At 41.8% G+C, this 16,145-nt stretch overlaps 1 protein-coding gene across 3 annotated transcripts; it reads right to left on the minus strand.

Annotated features, from left to right (window-relative positions):
• Positions 1-991: 991 nt before the first annotated feature.
• LOC117410121 (ATP-sensitive inward rectifier potassium channel 10-like) lies at positions 992-13,444 on the minus strand. 3 transcript variants are annotated; one of them, XM_034016539.3, is made up of 4 exons: positions 12,795-13,444; positions 7,960-8,300; positions 6,820-7,341; positions 992-5,708 (listed from the first exon to the last, which is right to left on the minus strand). In XM_034016539.3, exons 2-4 carry the CDS (start codon positions 8,297-8,299, stop codon positions 5,278-5,280), a joined length of 1,293 nt encoding a protein of 430 aa, XP_033872430.3. In that variant the 5' UTR covers position 8,300; positions 12,795-13,444; the 3' UTR covers positions 992-5,277. The 3 variants fall into 3 exon arrangements, with proteins under 3 accessions (XP_033872430.3, XP_058877632.1, XP_033872431.3); XM_059021649.1 differs by lacking the exon at positions 12,795-13,444 and adding an exon at positions 9,780-9,991; XM_034016540.3 differs by lacking the exon at positions 12,795-13,444 and adding an exon at positions 8,911-9,771.
• Between the last annotated feature and the right edge of the window lie 2,701 nt (positions 13,445-16,145).

Consider the following 16,145-nt stretch of genomic DNA (forward strand, 5'->3'; position numbering starts at 1 on the left):
AACTGAAGTCATTGAATTACGTTTTAGAGTTTCTAAATGTACTGTGGGGAACTTTTATAAGGGTTAGTTTACCCTGTTATGTAATATGCTTTACCAGACCTCTCTGTGCTTTACAATGCTTCCCTATGCTTTACCAGACCTCTCTGTGCTTTGCAATGCTTCCCTATGCTTTACCAGACCTCTCTGTGCTTTACAATGCTTCCCTATGCTTTACCACACCTCTGTGCTTTACAATGCTTCCCTATGCTTTACCACACCTCTCTGTGCTTTACAATGCTTCCCTATGCTTTACCAGACCTCTCTGTGCTTTACAATGCTTCCTTATGCTTTACCACACCTCTGTGCTTTACAATGCTTCCCTATGCTTTACCACACCTCTCTGTGCTTTACAATGCTTCCCTATGCTTTACCAGACCTCTCTGTGCTTTACAATGCTTCCCTATGCTTGACCAGACCTCTTTGTGCTTACAATGCTTCCATATGCTTTACCACACCTCTATGTGCTTTACAATGCTTCCCTATGCTTTACCAGACCTCTCTGTGCTTTTCAATGCTTCCCTATGCTTTACAATCCCTCTCTGTGCTTTACAATGCTTCCCTATGCTTTACCACACCTCTCTGTGCTTTACAATGCTTCCCTATGCTTTACCAGACCTCTCTGTGCTTTACAATGCTTCCCTATGCTTTACCAGACCTCTCTGTGCTTTACAATGCTTCCCTACGCTTTACCAGACCTCTCTGTGCTTTACAATGCTTCCCTATGCTTTACCAGACCTCTCTGTGCTTTACAATGCTTCCCTATGCTTTAACAGACCTCTCTGTGCTTTAACTCCAGTCAGAAAAAAACTCCACACAGGGTGAAAGTCGACAACAAACTAAATATTTAGTTCTTAAAAAGGTGTTTTACAAAGTGGGACGTCCCAACAACGTCGTTTTTTAAAGGAGTTACTATCACACACACCCCCCCCCCCACACACACACTCAATGCTAATAAGATTCATATCTGTTTATTGAAAATAATACATTTCACATAATTAAAAGTTAGAACGTTTCAAGCTGAAAACTACAAAACTGAAAATCAAGATCAAATGTGTAACATATTAAATAGATTTCTATAAACACTACATTTAAATACAATATCTGTTAAAAACTTATTTTTTAATAAAATTTATCCCCCCCACCCCCGCCTCCACATAAAAATTAAAATTATTGCATTTATTTTTATAAACATCTATACTGCTGGTATATGGTATTTTCAACAGTTTTTTTTTTTTTTTAAATCCATTATTATACAATATATATATAGATATATATTTACTATTAGACTATATATATATATATATATATATATATATATATATATATATATATATATATTAAAAAGTGCTTAGTATGATTAACAATACTTTTTCCCATAAGTGCTGTAAGTTTAATTAACATTTCTGTGCTATGAAAATATACTCAATAATAGCATGTGATATTTAGCCTATACACCACAGTGTAACCTTTTCAATATTCGCTGATAGTGGGGTTTTCTATTGCAAAAAAAAGGGTATCTAATTAACCCTTTAAAGAGTAGGTAGCGTGGTTCTGATAGTGCCTATCATTTTCACCCTGCTTTTGTTTCAGAATCGTTTCTATCGTGTTCTGTTTCAGAATCGTTTCAATCGTGTTCTGTTTCAGAATCGTTTCTATCGCGTAAGAAGACGCAGTACTGCTTTTCAACACGAGGGGGTGCAGGAAACCTCGTTTTCTTCTCCGGTTTCAAATGTAGCAATTAACCCTTTCATGCATGGTGACCTCATATGTGGATGAAAAAAAAAAACTCATGCATGAAAAGGGATCAAATAAAACCTTTTAAAATCTCACGTATTCCTTCTCTCTTATCCAGTGTGCAGAGTCATGAAATTCCATTTTGTGACTGGACGTCAATCTGTCTGGAGTTGTTTGACTGACATTTTTTTTTAAAAAATCCAGTGTAATGACGAGTTTTGTCCACCAGGTGTCTCCACCGAGTCTCGAATCCAGAGCAGTACCGCTTGTCAACTCCAGGTGGCGACATTGCATTTAAAAAAATCAGTTCATCTTTATTTTCAAGGAAAAAGTACCAGAACTGACATATACAAAAAAAAAATAAAGTTTTTAGTTTCCCTGTTAAAATGGTTTATATTTCCTGTTGTTCATAAAATTTATAAATTCCAGGTCAGGCAGAGATTACTTCTTCAACTGATGTCAGTTTTGTTAAAGTTACTATTTCCAATAAGCACACAAATCAAGCTCAGAGATCAATCAATCAATCAATCAATCAATCAATCAATCTATCTATCTATCTATCTATCAGCAGTAATGGGCCAGCATTTTGTGTGTGTATATATATATATATATGTGCGTGTGTGTGTGTGTGTGTGTGTGTGTGTGTGTATATATTACTGTCTATAGTTTTCCTTAGTTTAGTTTCTGTGTGCTCCACTGTTTAAATAAAACAAAAGAAAAAAGAGCGAGGGAGGAAGGAGGGAGAGTGTTGACCGTCCAGTTTGTATATATCCACCCCCAATGCCATCCGATACCTCTGGTGTTGAATGGTTTCTGTTGCTGCTGTACACACTCCCTCCCGTTCCTAACCCTCGTCCACCTGCTCAAGTGGCTGTGATAAAACCCAGCGCTTCTATTCCGGTGGACAGAGAGGAAAAGTAGAGTGAGCACGTGGGCTGAGCTTGTGGCAGCATGATCTTCAAACCATGTGAAGAAAAAACAGCCCCCTCTCTCGCTCTCTCTCTGTCTCTCTCTCTCTGGATCCAATCCCAGTCCAGTTGTGTGGGGTTGACAATAGAGACACTGTCTGCATTCACTGACTTGGGGTTACAGAACGAGCATTTATTTTAAATACTGCTCTTTGCAAAATACAGGATTAAAACATTTTTTTGTACCAGAACAGGGTGTTTAGAATTAGGGTTAAGGTTATAGTGTGCAATATATTATGCGATCAGTCTCTACGATGAGGTATAGTGCACAGAAGTTGGGTACGAGGGTAGACTGCCGTATATTGCAGAGTACTACAGTAGTTTAAAGAACAGGGTTCTGTTTCAAGTAAATGGGTGATCGGAGCTAAATTCTGACTCCTAACCTTTTGTGCTTTTAATCGTTCAGTTATTGAAAGCTGGGTTAAATTCAGTTAGATTTAGTTGACCTACTGCAGTGTCATTATGAGTTAGTCATTTAGCAGACACTGTTATCCAAAGCGACTTCCAGAGACCAGGGGGGTGAACTCTGCATCATCAACAACTGCTGCTGCTGCTGCTGCAGAGTCACTTCCAATAGGAGCTTGTTTGTTTGACGTCTCATCCTGAAGGACGGAGCACAAGGAGGTTCAGTGACTTGCTCAGGGTCACACACACACAGGGAGTCAGTGGCTGCTGCAGAGTCACTTCCAATAGGAGCTCGTTTGTTTGACGTCTCGTCCGAAGGACGGAGCACAGGGAGGTTCAGTGACTTACTCAGGGTCACACACACACACAGGGAGTCAGTGGCTGCTGCAGAGTCACTTCCAATAGGAGCTTGTTTGTTTGACGTCTCATCCGAAGGACGGAGCACAAGGAGGTTCAGTGACTTGCTCAGGGTCACACACACACAGGGAGTCAGTGGCTGCTGCAGAATCACTTCCAATAGGAGCTTGTTTGTTTGACGTCTCGTCCGAAGGACGGAGCACAAGGAGGTTCAGTGACTTGCTCAGGGTCACACACACACAGGGAGTCAGTGGCTTACATCCCATATTTAGAAGGGAGATTAACTGAGGGGAAAGATTATCATTTGCCGAAAACCCAAACCAAGAAACTTTTCTCTAGCTTTCCGCTTTATATAAATGCCATCCCGCCTTGTTGATCACATGCATAATGAGGCAGGCATTCACACCCAGGGGATTGTGGGAAGGGTTAATCCGAGAACGAATGCCTGCTTGAGACACGCGATCAACGTCGGCTGTTACAAAGCAACGTGGAATGAATGCGAGGTAATTAAATCCACCTGAATTAACAAGGGCTGGACTCAAAACGAAGGACATCAGAACTCAAGGGAAGGGCGGAAGACATCCGGCTGTTATTCCTGTGGGACTCAGCCGGGATTCATTAGGAATTTTCAGCCGTTGTGACGAAGACCTTCAGAGCGTGTATATATTCGTTGACATCCTTGGTGATTATTTTAGTAGCGTTTAGGGTTTCGTTCTGTCTAATATCTGCTGCATAGTGAATAGAGGGGTGTACTGATTCGCTGAGTTTGGATGAATTGCGATGCTTTCTTTCCATATGGTATCGTAACAGAGGTCTGTATCGTTCGTATCCTGATACAAGACCAAAAGCACAGCAGCACTCTGGTTCTTCAATGAAGAATAATTGCATTTCATAGTTGATGAATACAGTCTCCCTGTCTCGTTTAATTTTTCTCTTAACAAAATAATCGTCATTAAATCTTATTATTCATTATTCAAGTAGCCCAGTGGATATGCAGCTATGGCCAAACATATTGCATCATCACCCTATAGAATGAACTCCCTCAGCTTCATAGAGTCCAATGAAAGCTGCTGAATAATGTTCCCTTGTTAACATATTGAATTCCACCCCCTCTATATAGAATGAACTCCCTCAGCTTCATAGAGTCCAATGAAAGCTGCTGAATAATGTTCCCTTGTTAACATATTGAATTCCACCCCCTCTATATAGAATGAACTCCCTCAGCTTCATAGAGTCCAATGAAAGCTGCTGAATAATGTTCCCTTGGTAACATATTGAATTCCACCCCCTCTATATAGAATGAACTCCCTCAGCTTCATAGAGTCCAATGAAAGCTGCTGAATAATGTTCCCTTGTTTACATATTGAATTCCACACCCAGCGCTTTGTAGTTTTCCATATACTTTAACAGAAAAACTGGGCATTTCCGAAATCTAACATGAAATAAGACTGTACTACTATTATGGCTTCCGGTAGACTATCATTTTGTATATTAGATTACATGATGTTAAATAAAATATCTAAAATTATGTTCATATATATATATATATATATATATATATATATATATATATATATATATAAAATTCTAGGTGATGCACAACGTCTGTCCACAGCTGTACTATATTGTGGATTCCAGATCATAATACTCTCTATATGAAATCGACAGAGGAATGAAACGGGACTCTGGAGAGTCAAGAAGCGTTTCTCATTAGAAGCCTTGCTGATTACCCTTTCATGAATTCAAACATGCATTCCTTCGTACAGGACCCCCCTCAAACATTACTAATCCTAACGCTGAGAGGACTTCTTTCTCTCCCTCTGCCTCGAGCTCTGTCAGCACTGCTGGAACGCGCCCGATAACTCCGCTCCAGCTTCACCTTCTCCGCGTCTGTGTCGCTCCCGGAGGAAGTGACGTAGCGGGGGGCGGGGCCAGTGCGGGGGGCGGGGCTCGGGCTGGGGGGCGGCGGCTTCTTGAAAGAGGGCGGGGTTTGGGTCTTGGCCACCTTGTCGAAGAAGGAAAAGTCGGCCACGTATTTGCCGTTGGCCGATAAAGACACGACAGGAGGGAACGCGTAGCCCCACAGGATCTCGTCCGGTAAGTAGGAGGTACGGACCTGACAGGTGGCGCTAGTGGGCTCCACCGTGGCGCTCATGATGACCAGCAGCTCGAAATCAGCCAGGTCCGGGTCTGTCCAGCCACCTCCTGTGAAGAAAAGGGACGTCAGATTGTATCGGGTGAAGATTGCACAATTCTATCAAAATGTTTAACATGTGGATAATTATATAATGAGAGAATACCAGCCTCAGAAATGCATGAACTCTACCTACTGAAAAACACACATATATATATATATATATATATATACATAGAGAGAGAGAGAGAGAGAGAGAGAGAGAGAGACAGAGAGAGAGAGCAAGAGAGAGAGAGAGAGAGAGAGAATAATAGATGGGCTTCAGTGAGTTACAGGAAAATAATTCCATCTAGGGTTTCTGTGATGTCATAAACTACGAGAGCGAAGGTGGAGTTTACAAACTGTCACAGAAACCCGAGATGGAATTGTTTTCCTGTGACTCACTGAAGAGGCCCATCTGTTATTTTTTATAATCCACGGATACCCTTGTGATGCGGACAAAGGGTGTGGATTGTGATTGGGTCTTGGGAACAGAGGGGGAAGCAGGGTTATCCTGCCCTGGATTTAGTTGAAAGAGAAAGTCTGTGTTTAACTTAGGGTCCCGAGTACCATAAGTACATAACCTGATTGACCACACTGAGAAAAACTCAAGACACTATAATCTATCTATCTATCTATCTATCTATCTATCTATCTATCTATCTATCTATCTATCTATCTATCTATCTATATAGATAACTATAATCTCTATCTATCTATCTATCTATCTAGATAACTATAATCTCTATCTATCTATCTATCTATCTATCTATAGCAGTGGGCAGCAGTGTGGAGTAGTGGTTAGGGCTCTGGACTCTTGACCGGAGGGTTGTGGGTTCAATCCCCAGTGTGGGACACTGCTGTTGTACCCTTGAGCAAGGTACTTTACCTAGATTGCTCCAGTAAAAACCCAACTGTATAAATGGGTAATTGTATGTAAAAATAATGTGATATCTGTATAATGTGAAATAATGTATAATGTGATATCTTGTAACAATTGTAAGTCGCCCTGGATAAGGACGTCTGCTAATAAATAATAATAATAATCTACAATCTATCTATCTATACACACACATGCATAAATAAACTCATAGATGAGTGATCGCGTAAATTAAGCATTATAAAAATAACCTCAATGATCACCTTTGGCCGCCCACGCGCGGAAGGGACTGTCGTCGTCGATCACGTGACAGAACGTGAGCGGCAGGATGAGGAAGGGGCTGTCGGTGGACGTGTCCACGCTGAAGGACACGTTCCTCTGGTCCAGCCTCACCGTCTCTCCTTCTTTCGTCACGGAGGTTTGGAGGAGCTTCCCGGTCACCTGACAGCCGATCAGGAGGCTCTTCCTCATGTTGGCGACTCGGATCATGAGGCAGGGCCGGCCGTCGTGGTCAGAGATCACCGCGTGCTGGCTGAACTTCACCGTCTCCCCGCGCTTTTTCGGCCGGGCCACTTTAGCCAGGAAGGTGCCGGTGATGAATATCTCCAGGACCATAGTGAGGACCAGCTGGACGATCAGGAGGATGATGGCTACCGGGCACTCCTCGGTGATGCAGCGGAAACCGTAGCCGATGGTGGTTTGCGACTCCAGGGAGAAGAGGAACGCGCCGGTCAGCGTCTGGACCTGCATCACACAGGGGGTGTGGTTCGAAGGAGGGTCGAATTCTAGGAAAAAAAAAAAAACGAGGTTAAGAACAGAGTTTGTCGGTTGTTGGGTTTTTTCTTAGTTCAAATGTCTTTGAATTCTTATCATTCTTATAAATAGTACAGCTTTTATTTATTATTATTATTTGTTTATTTAGCAGACGCCTTTATCCGACTTACAGAGACTCGGGTGTGTGAGCTATGCATCAGCTGCAGAGTCGCTTACAACTACGTCTCACCCGAAAGACGGAGCACGAGGAGGTGAAGTGACTTGCTCAGGGTCCCACAATGAGTCAGTGGCTGAGGTGGGATTTGAACCGGGGACCTCCTGGTTACAAGCCCTTTCCTTTAACCACTGGACCACACAGCCTCTTATTTAAGCTATAAACCTAACCCTAAACCCAGCCCCAACCCTATCCCTAAGTCTAACCCTAAACCCAGCCCCAATCCTAACCCTTTTCTGATACAATTGTGTACTTACGTATATCATGCAGAAAGACTTGCACATTCAGTACATTGTACCTCTCCATAATAACATTTTATTGATGTGTAAGCGGACATGTATATATTCAGTAACTGCTAAGCAAACACACAGTCATTCGAGACTCATAATGGAAAGTGTTTCCGCTATATTGTTACCCAGTAAGTCCCCATGGACCAGCGCCACCAGATACCACAGAACTCCAAAGAAAAACCACGTCCCAGCAAACGTGGCAGAGAACAGGAAGAGCTTGTAGCGCCACTGCATGTCCAGGAACGTGGTCCAGAGGTCCCTCAGGTAGAGGGCGCCGCGCCCGGTCACGTGATCGATCCGCACGTTGCTCCGCCCATCCTTCGACAGGACACGCCTCCTGCGCCTCAGAGCGGAGGCGGAGTTCTGGGCCCCCGCGTTGCCTAGCAACGGCTTGAGAACGTCGGTCTGGGTGGTCTGGCTGTAGCAGACCTTCTGGGGAGAGGAGGGAGGAGTGGGGGAGGACATTCTGAAAGAGAAATAGATAAATATTATTATTATTATTATTTATTTCTTAGCAGACGCCCTTATCCAGGGCGACACAATTTTTACAAGATATCACATTATTTTTACATACAATTACCCATTTATACAGTTGGGTTTTTACTGGAGCAATCTAGGTAAAGTACCTTGCTCAAGGGTACAGCAGCAGTGTCCCCCCACCTGGGATTGAACCCACGACCCTCTGGTCAAGAGTCCAGAGCCCTAACCACTACTCCACACTGCTGTGGACCAGATAGAGGACCATGTTTGAACACCCCAGAAAGAAAGAAAAAAAGAAATACTATATATATATATAGATGTGTAGGATAGATCGATTGAAGAGATCCTCCTACCTTTCCCTTTCTCCCCTCCCTCTCTTTCTCTCCTCCTCCCACCTTTCTCTTTCTCTCCTCCCCTTTCTCCCCTCCCCTGCTCCTTCTCCCTTTCCCATCCTCTCTCCTATCCTCCTTCCGCCCTCTCTCCATCCCTCTCTTCCCTCAGCATTATCTTTCTCACATTACCTCACCGCTGCCAAGAGACTTGAAAGCTCAGTCCTGCGTGGGCAGTAATTAGATAATTTCCCTCCTGACTCTTACCTTTTATTCTACAGAGTCGTTTCCATTCTGCCTTTACAAAGAAAGAAAGGACCGATTTTTATCGCATAAACTTGGCTTTGAAAACATTCCTCGTTTTGTTTTCCTTTTTCAACGCGGCTTCTGGGTTTGTTCCTTGAATTTCCGACAACAGGCAAATCCTCTCACGACCCCCTGGCACGGGATCTTTGTAACATGGGACACCAGATTACTATCAATACGACCTTTTTCACTTCTTGTGGGTACTTTTTTTAATCTGTTCGACATCAAAACAAGTCATCTCTCATACAGCAGCAATAATTTATTAGAACACCACTCCCCCGTTGCTTCTGTAGTTTTGATTTGTTGTGCGTGTGAAATCAAACCACCGGAACTGAAAATCTGGGGAAATAGTCTTGCAAACTAGAGTTCACACGTGCAATTCATTTCAAAGAGTCAGAGGAAAAGAACACGGAGCCACACGCGATCAAACGCAGGAGGCTTTTTAGAAGTTGTTTAAGACGCCTGATTAAAGCACAAAGAGGTCTGACAAGCGGGTTTGAGGCTCATTTCTGTCTCATGATCATCAAAAACTAAATCATTCAGGGTTACTTGATTATTCGATTATCAGAAAATTCGATTTATTCGGACGGAGCTATCCGCAGGCGAGGTTCACTGGTGTCGATCGGGCTGCTTCATCCTTCAGAGTGAAACGAGTGAAGAAACAGCCGCTTGGGTTTGTGTGGATCGCTGTTCTCCGCAGAGCCTTCAGAAAAGCAGCGATCACTCATCTCAAACCCCAAGCAGTTGTTTCTTTACTTCAGAGAGATTTGCATGAATAGCCACTAAGAACAAAAAAAAAAGTTTAATTCAGTCTCATTAACTTATATCACCTTATTCAGGGCGAATGGGTGCAGAGAAGAGGCCATCGTTGATAGGGCAATGGCCTCTGATATATTCTGAATTAATTAAACTACCACACTAGATGTGTTCCTCATTCTCCTCTCTCTTATGTTCTCACCATCCAGCCGTCTCTCTCTCCCTCTTTCATTTGCCCTCTCTATTTCTTTCCTTCTCTATCTCTCCCTTTCCCTCCACCCTTCTCTCTCTCCCTTTCCCTCCCTCCCTCTCTCTCTCTTCTCCTCTGTCCAAACACACAGTGGACGAGGGGCCTAAATGCTCCCTTTGTCTGGGCCACAGGGAAAGGAAACAAAAGGTTCACTTACAAAGACAGGCTCTGTGTGTTAGAGAGGGAGAGAGAGAGAGAGCAAGGGAGCGAGAGAGAGAGAGAGGGGGAGGGATAGGGGGAGAGATATATCATTGACAAAGAGGCTTCATTTGTATTCCAGTGAGCGACTGAATTGTCCAACAAGAACTTTTTTTTGCCAAACCTTAACTCTTACACCATCACAAAAACAGAGGAGTTCTCAATTCTCAAAGTGTTTTACCGCAACATATACTATTTTAAATATATATCTATATATTTTTAGATGTTTCAATGAAAAAGCCTGCAAAGGGCTTAGACCCATTCATGTTTTCCATATTTCATGCATGAAAGGGTTAAAATCTATCGAGTCAAGATTTCTGGGAGATTTCTTACTGGCATTGACACACCATTAAAAGTCTACAGCTGTAGCCAATAGCTTTGCGTCATCACCCTCTATATAGAATGAACTAAATTTGCTTCATCAAGTTGAACGAAGCCTGCCAAATGAAAGCTGCTGGATAATGTTATTATTATTATTATATTATATAGAAAAGGGCTTGTAACCAGGAGGTCCCCGGTTCAAATCCCACCTCAGCCACTGACTCATTGTGTGACCCTGAGCAAGTCACTTCACCTCCTTGTGCTCCGTCTTTCAGGTGAGATGTAATTGTAAGCAACTCTGCAGCTGATGCATAGTTCACACACCCTAGTCTCTGTAAGTCGCCTTGGATAAAGGTGTCTGCTAAATAAACTAATAATAATATATCCAGGGCAACTTACAATTGTTACAAGATATCACATTATTTTTACATACAATTCCCCATTTATACAGTTGGGTTTTTACTGGAGCAATCTAGGTAAAGTACCTTGCTCAAGGGTACAGCAACAGTGTCCCCCCACCTGGGATTAAACCCACGACCCTCCAGTCAAGAGTCCAGAGCTCTAACCACTACTCCACAGATTGAATTGCACACCACCACTTTGTAGTTTTCCCAGATAACGAAAAACTAACATGAAACACCACTGTACTACTGTGATGGCTTTCGGTATATACTTATGCAATATCATTTTGTGGTTCCTTTGATTACATGATGTTAAAATAAAATATCAAAATGATGTTAATATAGTATTTTTTTAAAATTATGTCTCAATCCTAAAATTCTAGATGATGCTAAACTTTTGGCCACAGCTGTACAAGAACAGTCAGAATTTGCGACTGGATCTTTGAAAGGGAATTCTGTTCTATAGAAACACACCTCATCACACTCAGTCATTGCACCATGTTTTGTCACATTGTGCTTTACAATGCTTCCCTATGCTTTACCAGACCTCTCTGTGCTTTACAATGCTTCCCTATGCTTTACCACACCTCTCTGTGCTCTGTGCTTTACAATGCTTCCCTATGCTTTACCAGACCTCTCTGTGCTTTACAATGCTTCCCTATGCTTTACCACACCTCTCTGTGCTTTACAATGCTTCCCTATGCTTTACCAGACCTCTCTGTGCTTTACAATGCTTCCCTATGCTTTACCACACCTCTCTGTGCTTTACAATGCTTCCCTATGCTTTACCCTGCGTTATTACACTATACTATGCTTTTACTATGGAAAACCTACAGATTATCAATTAAAAGCTACACAACCTAACAACTGACTTCAAAACACAAATATTCCTGCTGACATTTCTATACTTTCTGATCAATAAAACCATGGCCCAGTTTACACCACCCTTGTCTGTGAATAAAGTTTGTTCTCAAGGGAGTGTGTGTGGGGGAGGGGGGGGAGTATTGCATTGCACTAGAAAACTTTTTCCCAAACAAACTTTATTCACAGTAAAGGATTTACAAAAGGAAGCCACAAGGGAGCCACCCGCTGTTTGATTTTTTCATATCTCGCATTTCACTAGATCTTTGGAAACTCCAATCTCCATTCCAATCGCTGTGTCTCCTAAAAGCTTTCTGTTAAAAAGTGGATTTGGGTCATATTCACAAACCGTTCGTTCACCGCTGTCCCTTTTAATGTCTAGCAGAGAGAGAAGGAGACACCTATTCTTCACACAGAGAGGGGTGAGGGGATGGAAGGGGCTGTCTAGGGTCACCTAGTCATGCTGTCGAGGCAGAATCAACGAGATCCTTGAAGACCCGACTTGACAAAGTTCTGAGATCGATCAGCCGCTATGGGCACAAGACGATCGCTGATGGACTGAACGGCCTAAGAAATGTGTTTTATGTTCTTAAGGTATCAAGCTATAAAAAATGTCAAAAACGATATATATACAGCCGTGTGCTAATGTATTAGAACATCCCATTGCTTCTGTAGTTTTGATCTGTTGTGCGTGTGAAATCATTGTCAAAATACAGCAAATTTGTGCTGGTCTAATTTAACTGACGACTCTAAATAGGCCACACATGCAATTAATTTCAAACAGTCAGAGGAAAGGAACACGGAGCCACACACGATCAAACGCAGGAGACTTTTTAGAAGTTGTTTAAGACGCCTGATCAAAGCACAAAGCGGTCTCACGTTTTCACACACAGGTGCGCCTGTTGTTTCCGTATCAGTTTGAATACGGTACTTCACATTAAGTTAAGACTTTTACTCAACTTTACTCAACTTTACTCAGCGTTCCCCCGTTCAGTGTTTGCCTGTGAAATGTGAACCATTAAAAATAGAATGACAATTCATTTAAAATTACGTCTTACCTTTTAATCAACGCAGTAGCAATGTTTGTCTTCCAGGAATTCACCAGACGTTAAAGCATAAATTGACAAAACAGTCAAGCCAACGCCTTTTTGTTTATTTATTTTTTTTAAAAAAACGTTGTCCTTAATTTCGTTTATTTGAAAAAAAAAACATTCGCTGTGCACTTGCTAGAAAAAAATGCTTTGCCGATCCAGACAAACAACACATTGTACAAATCATTTCACATTGTAACCTATCTTTTTAAAAAAGAATTCTTCAAATTAAACGTCCATCAAAGGTCCATATTCCTAAAATGTACAAACACACACTCATATATATAACAAAATCAGTTACAGCTGTTTACAGTTCATTAAAACTCATTCTAATTGATCAAAAACGTTTAACAATCGACCAAAACTCATTAGAATTGATTCGCAGTGAGATTAAAAATCGGTTTTCAATGCGTTTTCATACATTACTGTTGCCACTGCTGCCCCGAGAGATTTAGTTGCAAGAATAAAACAAATCGGTTCACTCTCTCTCTCTCTCTCTCTCTCTCTCTCTCTCTCTCTCTCTCTCTCTCTCTCTCTCTCTCTCTCTATCTCTCTCTCTCTCTCTCTCTCTCTCCAATCACAGTCTTTATTAACTTTCTAGTGACTTTAAAACGTGATATTTTAAGTTCAGTCATTCAGAACATCTCTATCTCTCTTTCTCTCTCTCTCTCTCTCTCTCTCTCTCTCTCTGGATTTCAAAAGCGTTTTTTATTGGCTTTCATGTGAAGATTATACTTTCAGTTTTTGCCAAAGCAATTACACCCAACGCACAACACACTGTGACACACTACCCGAGTACTTTAACCGCACGAAACAATACACTATGAAACCAAATCTCCAGCACTAGACTCAGTCACCATCATACTACAACTACTACTACTAATAATAATAATAATAATAATATGTGTTTATTCAGCAGACGCCTTTATCCAAGGCGACTTACAGAGACTAGGGGGTGTGAACTATGCATCAGCTGCAGAGTCACTTACAACAACGTCTCACCCGAAAGACGGAGCACAAGGAGGTGAAGTGACTTGCTCAGGGTCACACAGTGAGTCAGTGGCTGAGGTGGGATTTGAACCGGGGACCTCCTGGTTACAATCTAATCTCCTTGTGCTCCGTCCTTTGGCTGAGACGAGGCTCACTATAGTTGTCTCTGTGATGAATTATTATTATTAAAAATAATAATAATAATAATAATAATAATAATAATAATAATTTGAAAACGGTTTATTTCTCAAATCCTCTGAAGCGACCCCCCGATTATAACCCACACTGTTTTTATTTAGTGGTTTTTCAAGACCAGTGTCACCCTCTCTACTATACTGGCTGGAGGCACAACGCCACAATGGAAAACAGTAGGAGGAATAGGAATTCAAACCATCCAGACCATGAACTCTGGAGAGAAACTGTGTGAATGAACCCGCGTGTCGTGTGGATTCCTTATTTAAACACACGGTGTGTTCACTTATACAACCCGCTTTTAACAATTATAGATAATTGTTTATATATAAGTGTGGAGTAGCGGTTAGGGCTCTGGACTCATGGGTTCAATCCCAGGTGGGGGACACTGCTGCTGTACCCTTGAGCAAGGTACTTTACCTAGATTGCTCCAGTAAAAACCCAACTGTATAAATGGGGAATTGTATGTAAAAATAATGTGATATCTTGTAACAAATGTAAGTCACCCTGGATAAGGGCCTCTGCTAAGAAATAAATAATAATATATATTTCACAGAGATGGAAATAAGACTCTCGTTGCACAGCAGTTTGATCCATTCTTGGTTTCACTGCTTCTTCCTAGAATTTTTTTTCAAATTTTACACAATTGATTTTTTTTTTTTTTTTTTTTTGTGTGTGTGTGATTCGCTGTATCGCGGCATCTTTCCAGTCCCGGGACAGCAGGAGCCAAGACTTCAAGACTTCTTAAATAGACCGGAACACTGCTGTGCCGAGCTCGAGCTGAAACGACACTATTTTCTACAAGACGATTAATTTTCCTCGTGAAAGCGGCTGTCGGATGTTGTTTTGTGTTTTATAAAGACAAGGTGCTTAGTTCAAGTTAAAAATAAATAAATCAATAAAAAATACAAGCGGGACTTGTATTTTAAAAAGAAGAGAGAGGGAGAGAGAGAGAGAGAGAGAGAAGGAATGAAAAGAGGTGAAAGCGAGAGCACAGGACAATAACAAACAGCTGCGGGACAAAACGGCGGCGAGGATCAGGGACCGGCCAACATCCTCTGCGCTCCAAACACGGGGCATCCGGCTGCTGGCACGAACACACGCACACAGAACTGCGCTCTTTCTTTCTTTCTTTCTTTCTTTCTTTCTTTCTTTCTTTCTTTCTTTCTTTCTTTCTTTCTTTCTTTCTTTCTTTCTTGTTTTAGTTTTTTTCTTCTTCCTTTCCAGTTTAAGTTCTTTCTTTTTATCAGTTTGTTTTTAATTAGTCTTCAGTTTTCGTTCAGCTTAACCCCATATCTCCAAACTATCCAATATGTCTAGTATAATTTATATATATATATATATATATTTTTATCACATTATCCAACTGGTAGTCTGCCTATTTCACCTTAAAATATAATTCTGGAAACTGTTATAAGTTAGTTTATGCTTTACCAACCCTCTCTGTGCTTTACAATGCTTCCCTATGCTTTACCAGACCTCTCTGTGCTTTACAATGCTTCCCTATGCTTTACCACACCTCTCTGTGCTTTATAATGCTTCCCTATGCTTTACCACACCTCTCTGTGCTTTACAATGCTTCCCTATGCTTTACCAGACCTCTCTGTACTTTACAATGCTTCCCTATGCTTTACCAGACCTCTCTGTGCTTTACAATGCTTCCCTATGCTTTACCAGACCTCTCTGTGCTTTATAATGCTTCCCTATGCTTTACCACACCTCTCTGTGCTTTACAATGCTTCCCTATGCTTTACCAGACCTCTCTTTGCTTTACAATGCTTCCCTATGCTTTACCACACCTCTCTGTGCTTTACAATGCTTCTCTATGCTTTACCACACCTCTCTGTGCTTTACAATGCTTCCCTATGCTTTACCACACCTCTCTGTGCTTTACAATGCTTCCCTATGCTTTACCATACCCTCCAGCACCGTGATTGGTTGGACACCCCTGCGCTATACAAACCCGTCCCCCAGATTTGAACCCGGGGCTCCACAGGTGCGCGTAGGCGTGGTCTGGCTTCGCAACATCCCCATGAAAGCGAATCGATGTATGAAGTGTCCGAAAATTCTAATCACAAATGAGTGAACTGGCGACATCTAGCGGACCTTACGAGAAGTTCAGTCTGCCGTTTACAG

Source organism: Acipenser ruthenus, unplaced genomic scaffold, assembly GCF_902713425.1.
Source record: "Acipenser ruthenus unplaced genomic scaffold, fAciRut3.2 maternal haplotype, whole genome shotgun sequence".
In the NCBI taxonomy this organism is placed as follows: Eukaryota; Metazoa; Chordata; class Actinopteri; order Acipenseriformes; family Acipenseridae; genus Acipenser; species Acipenser ruthenus.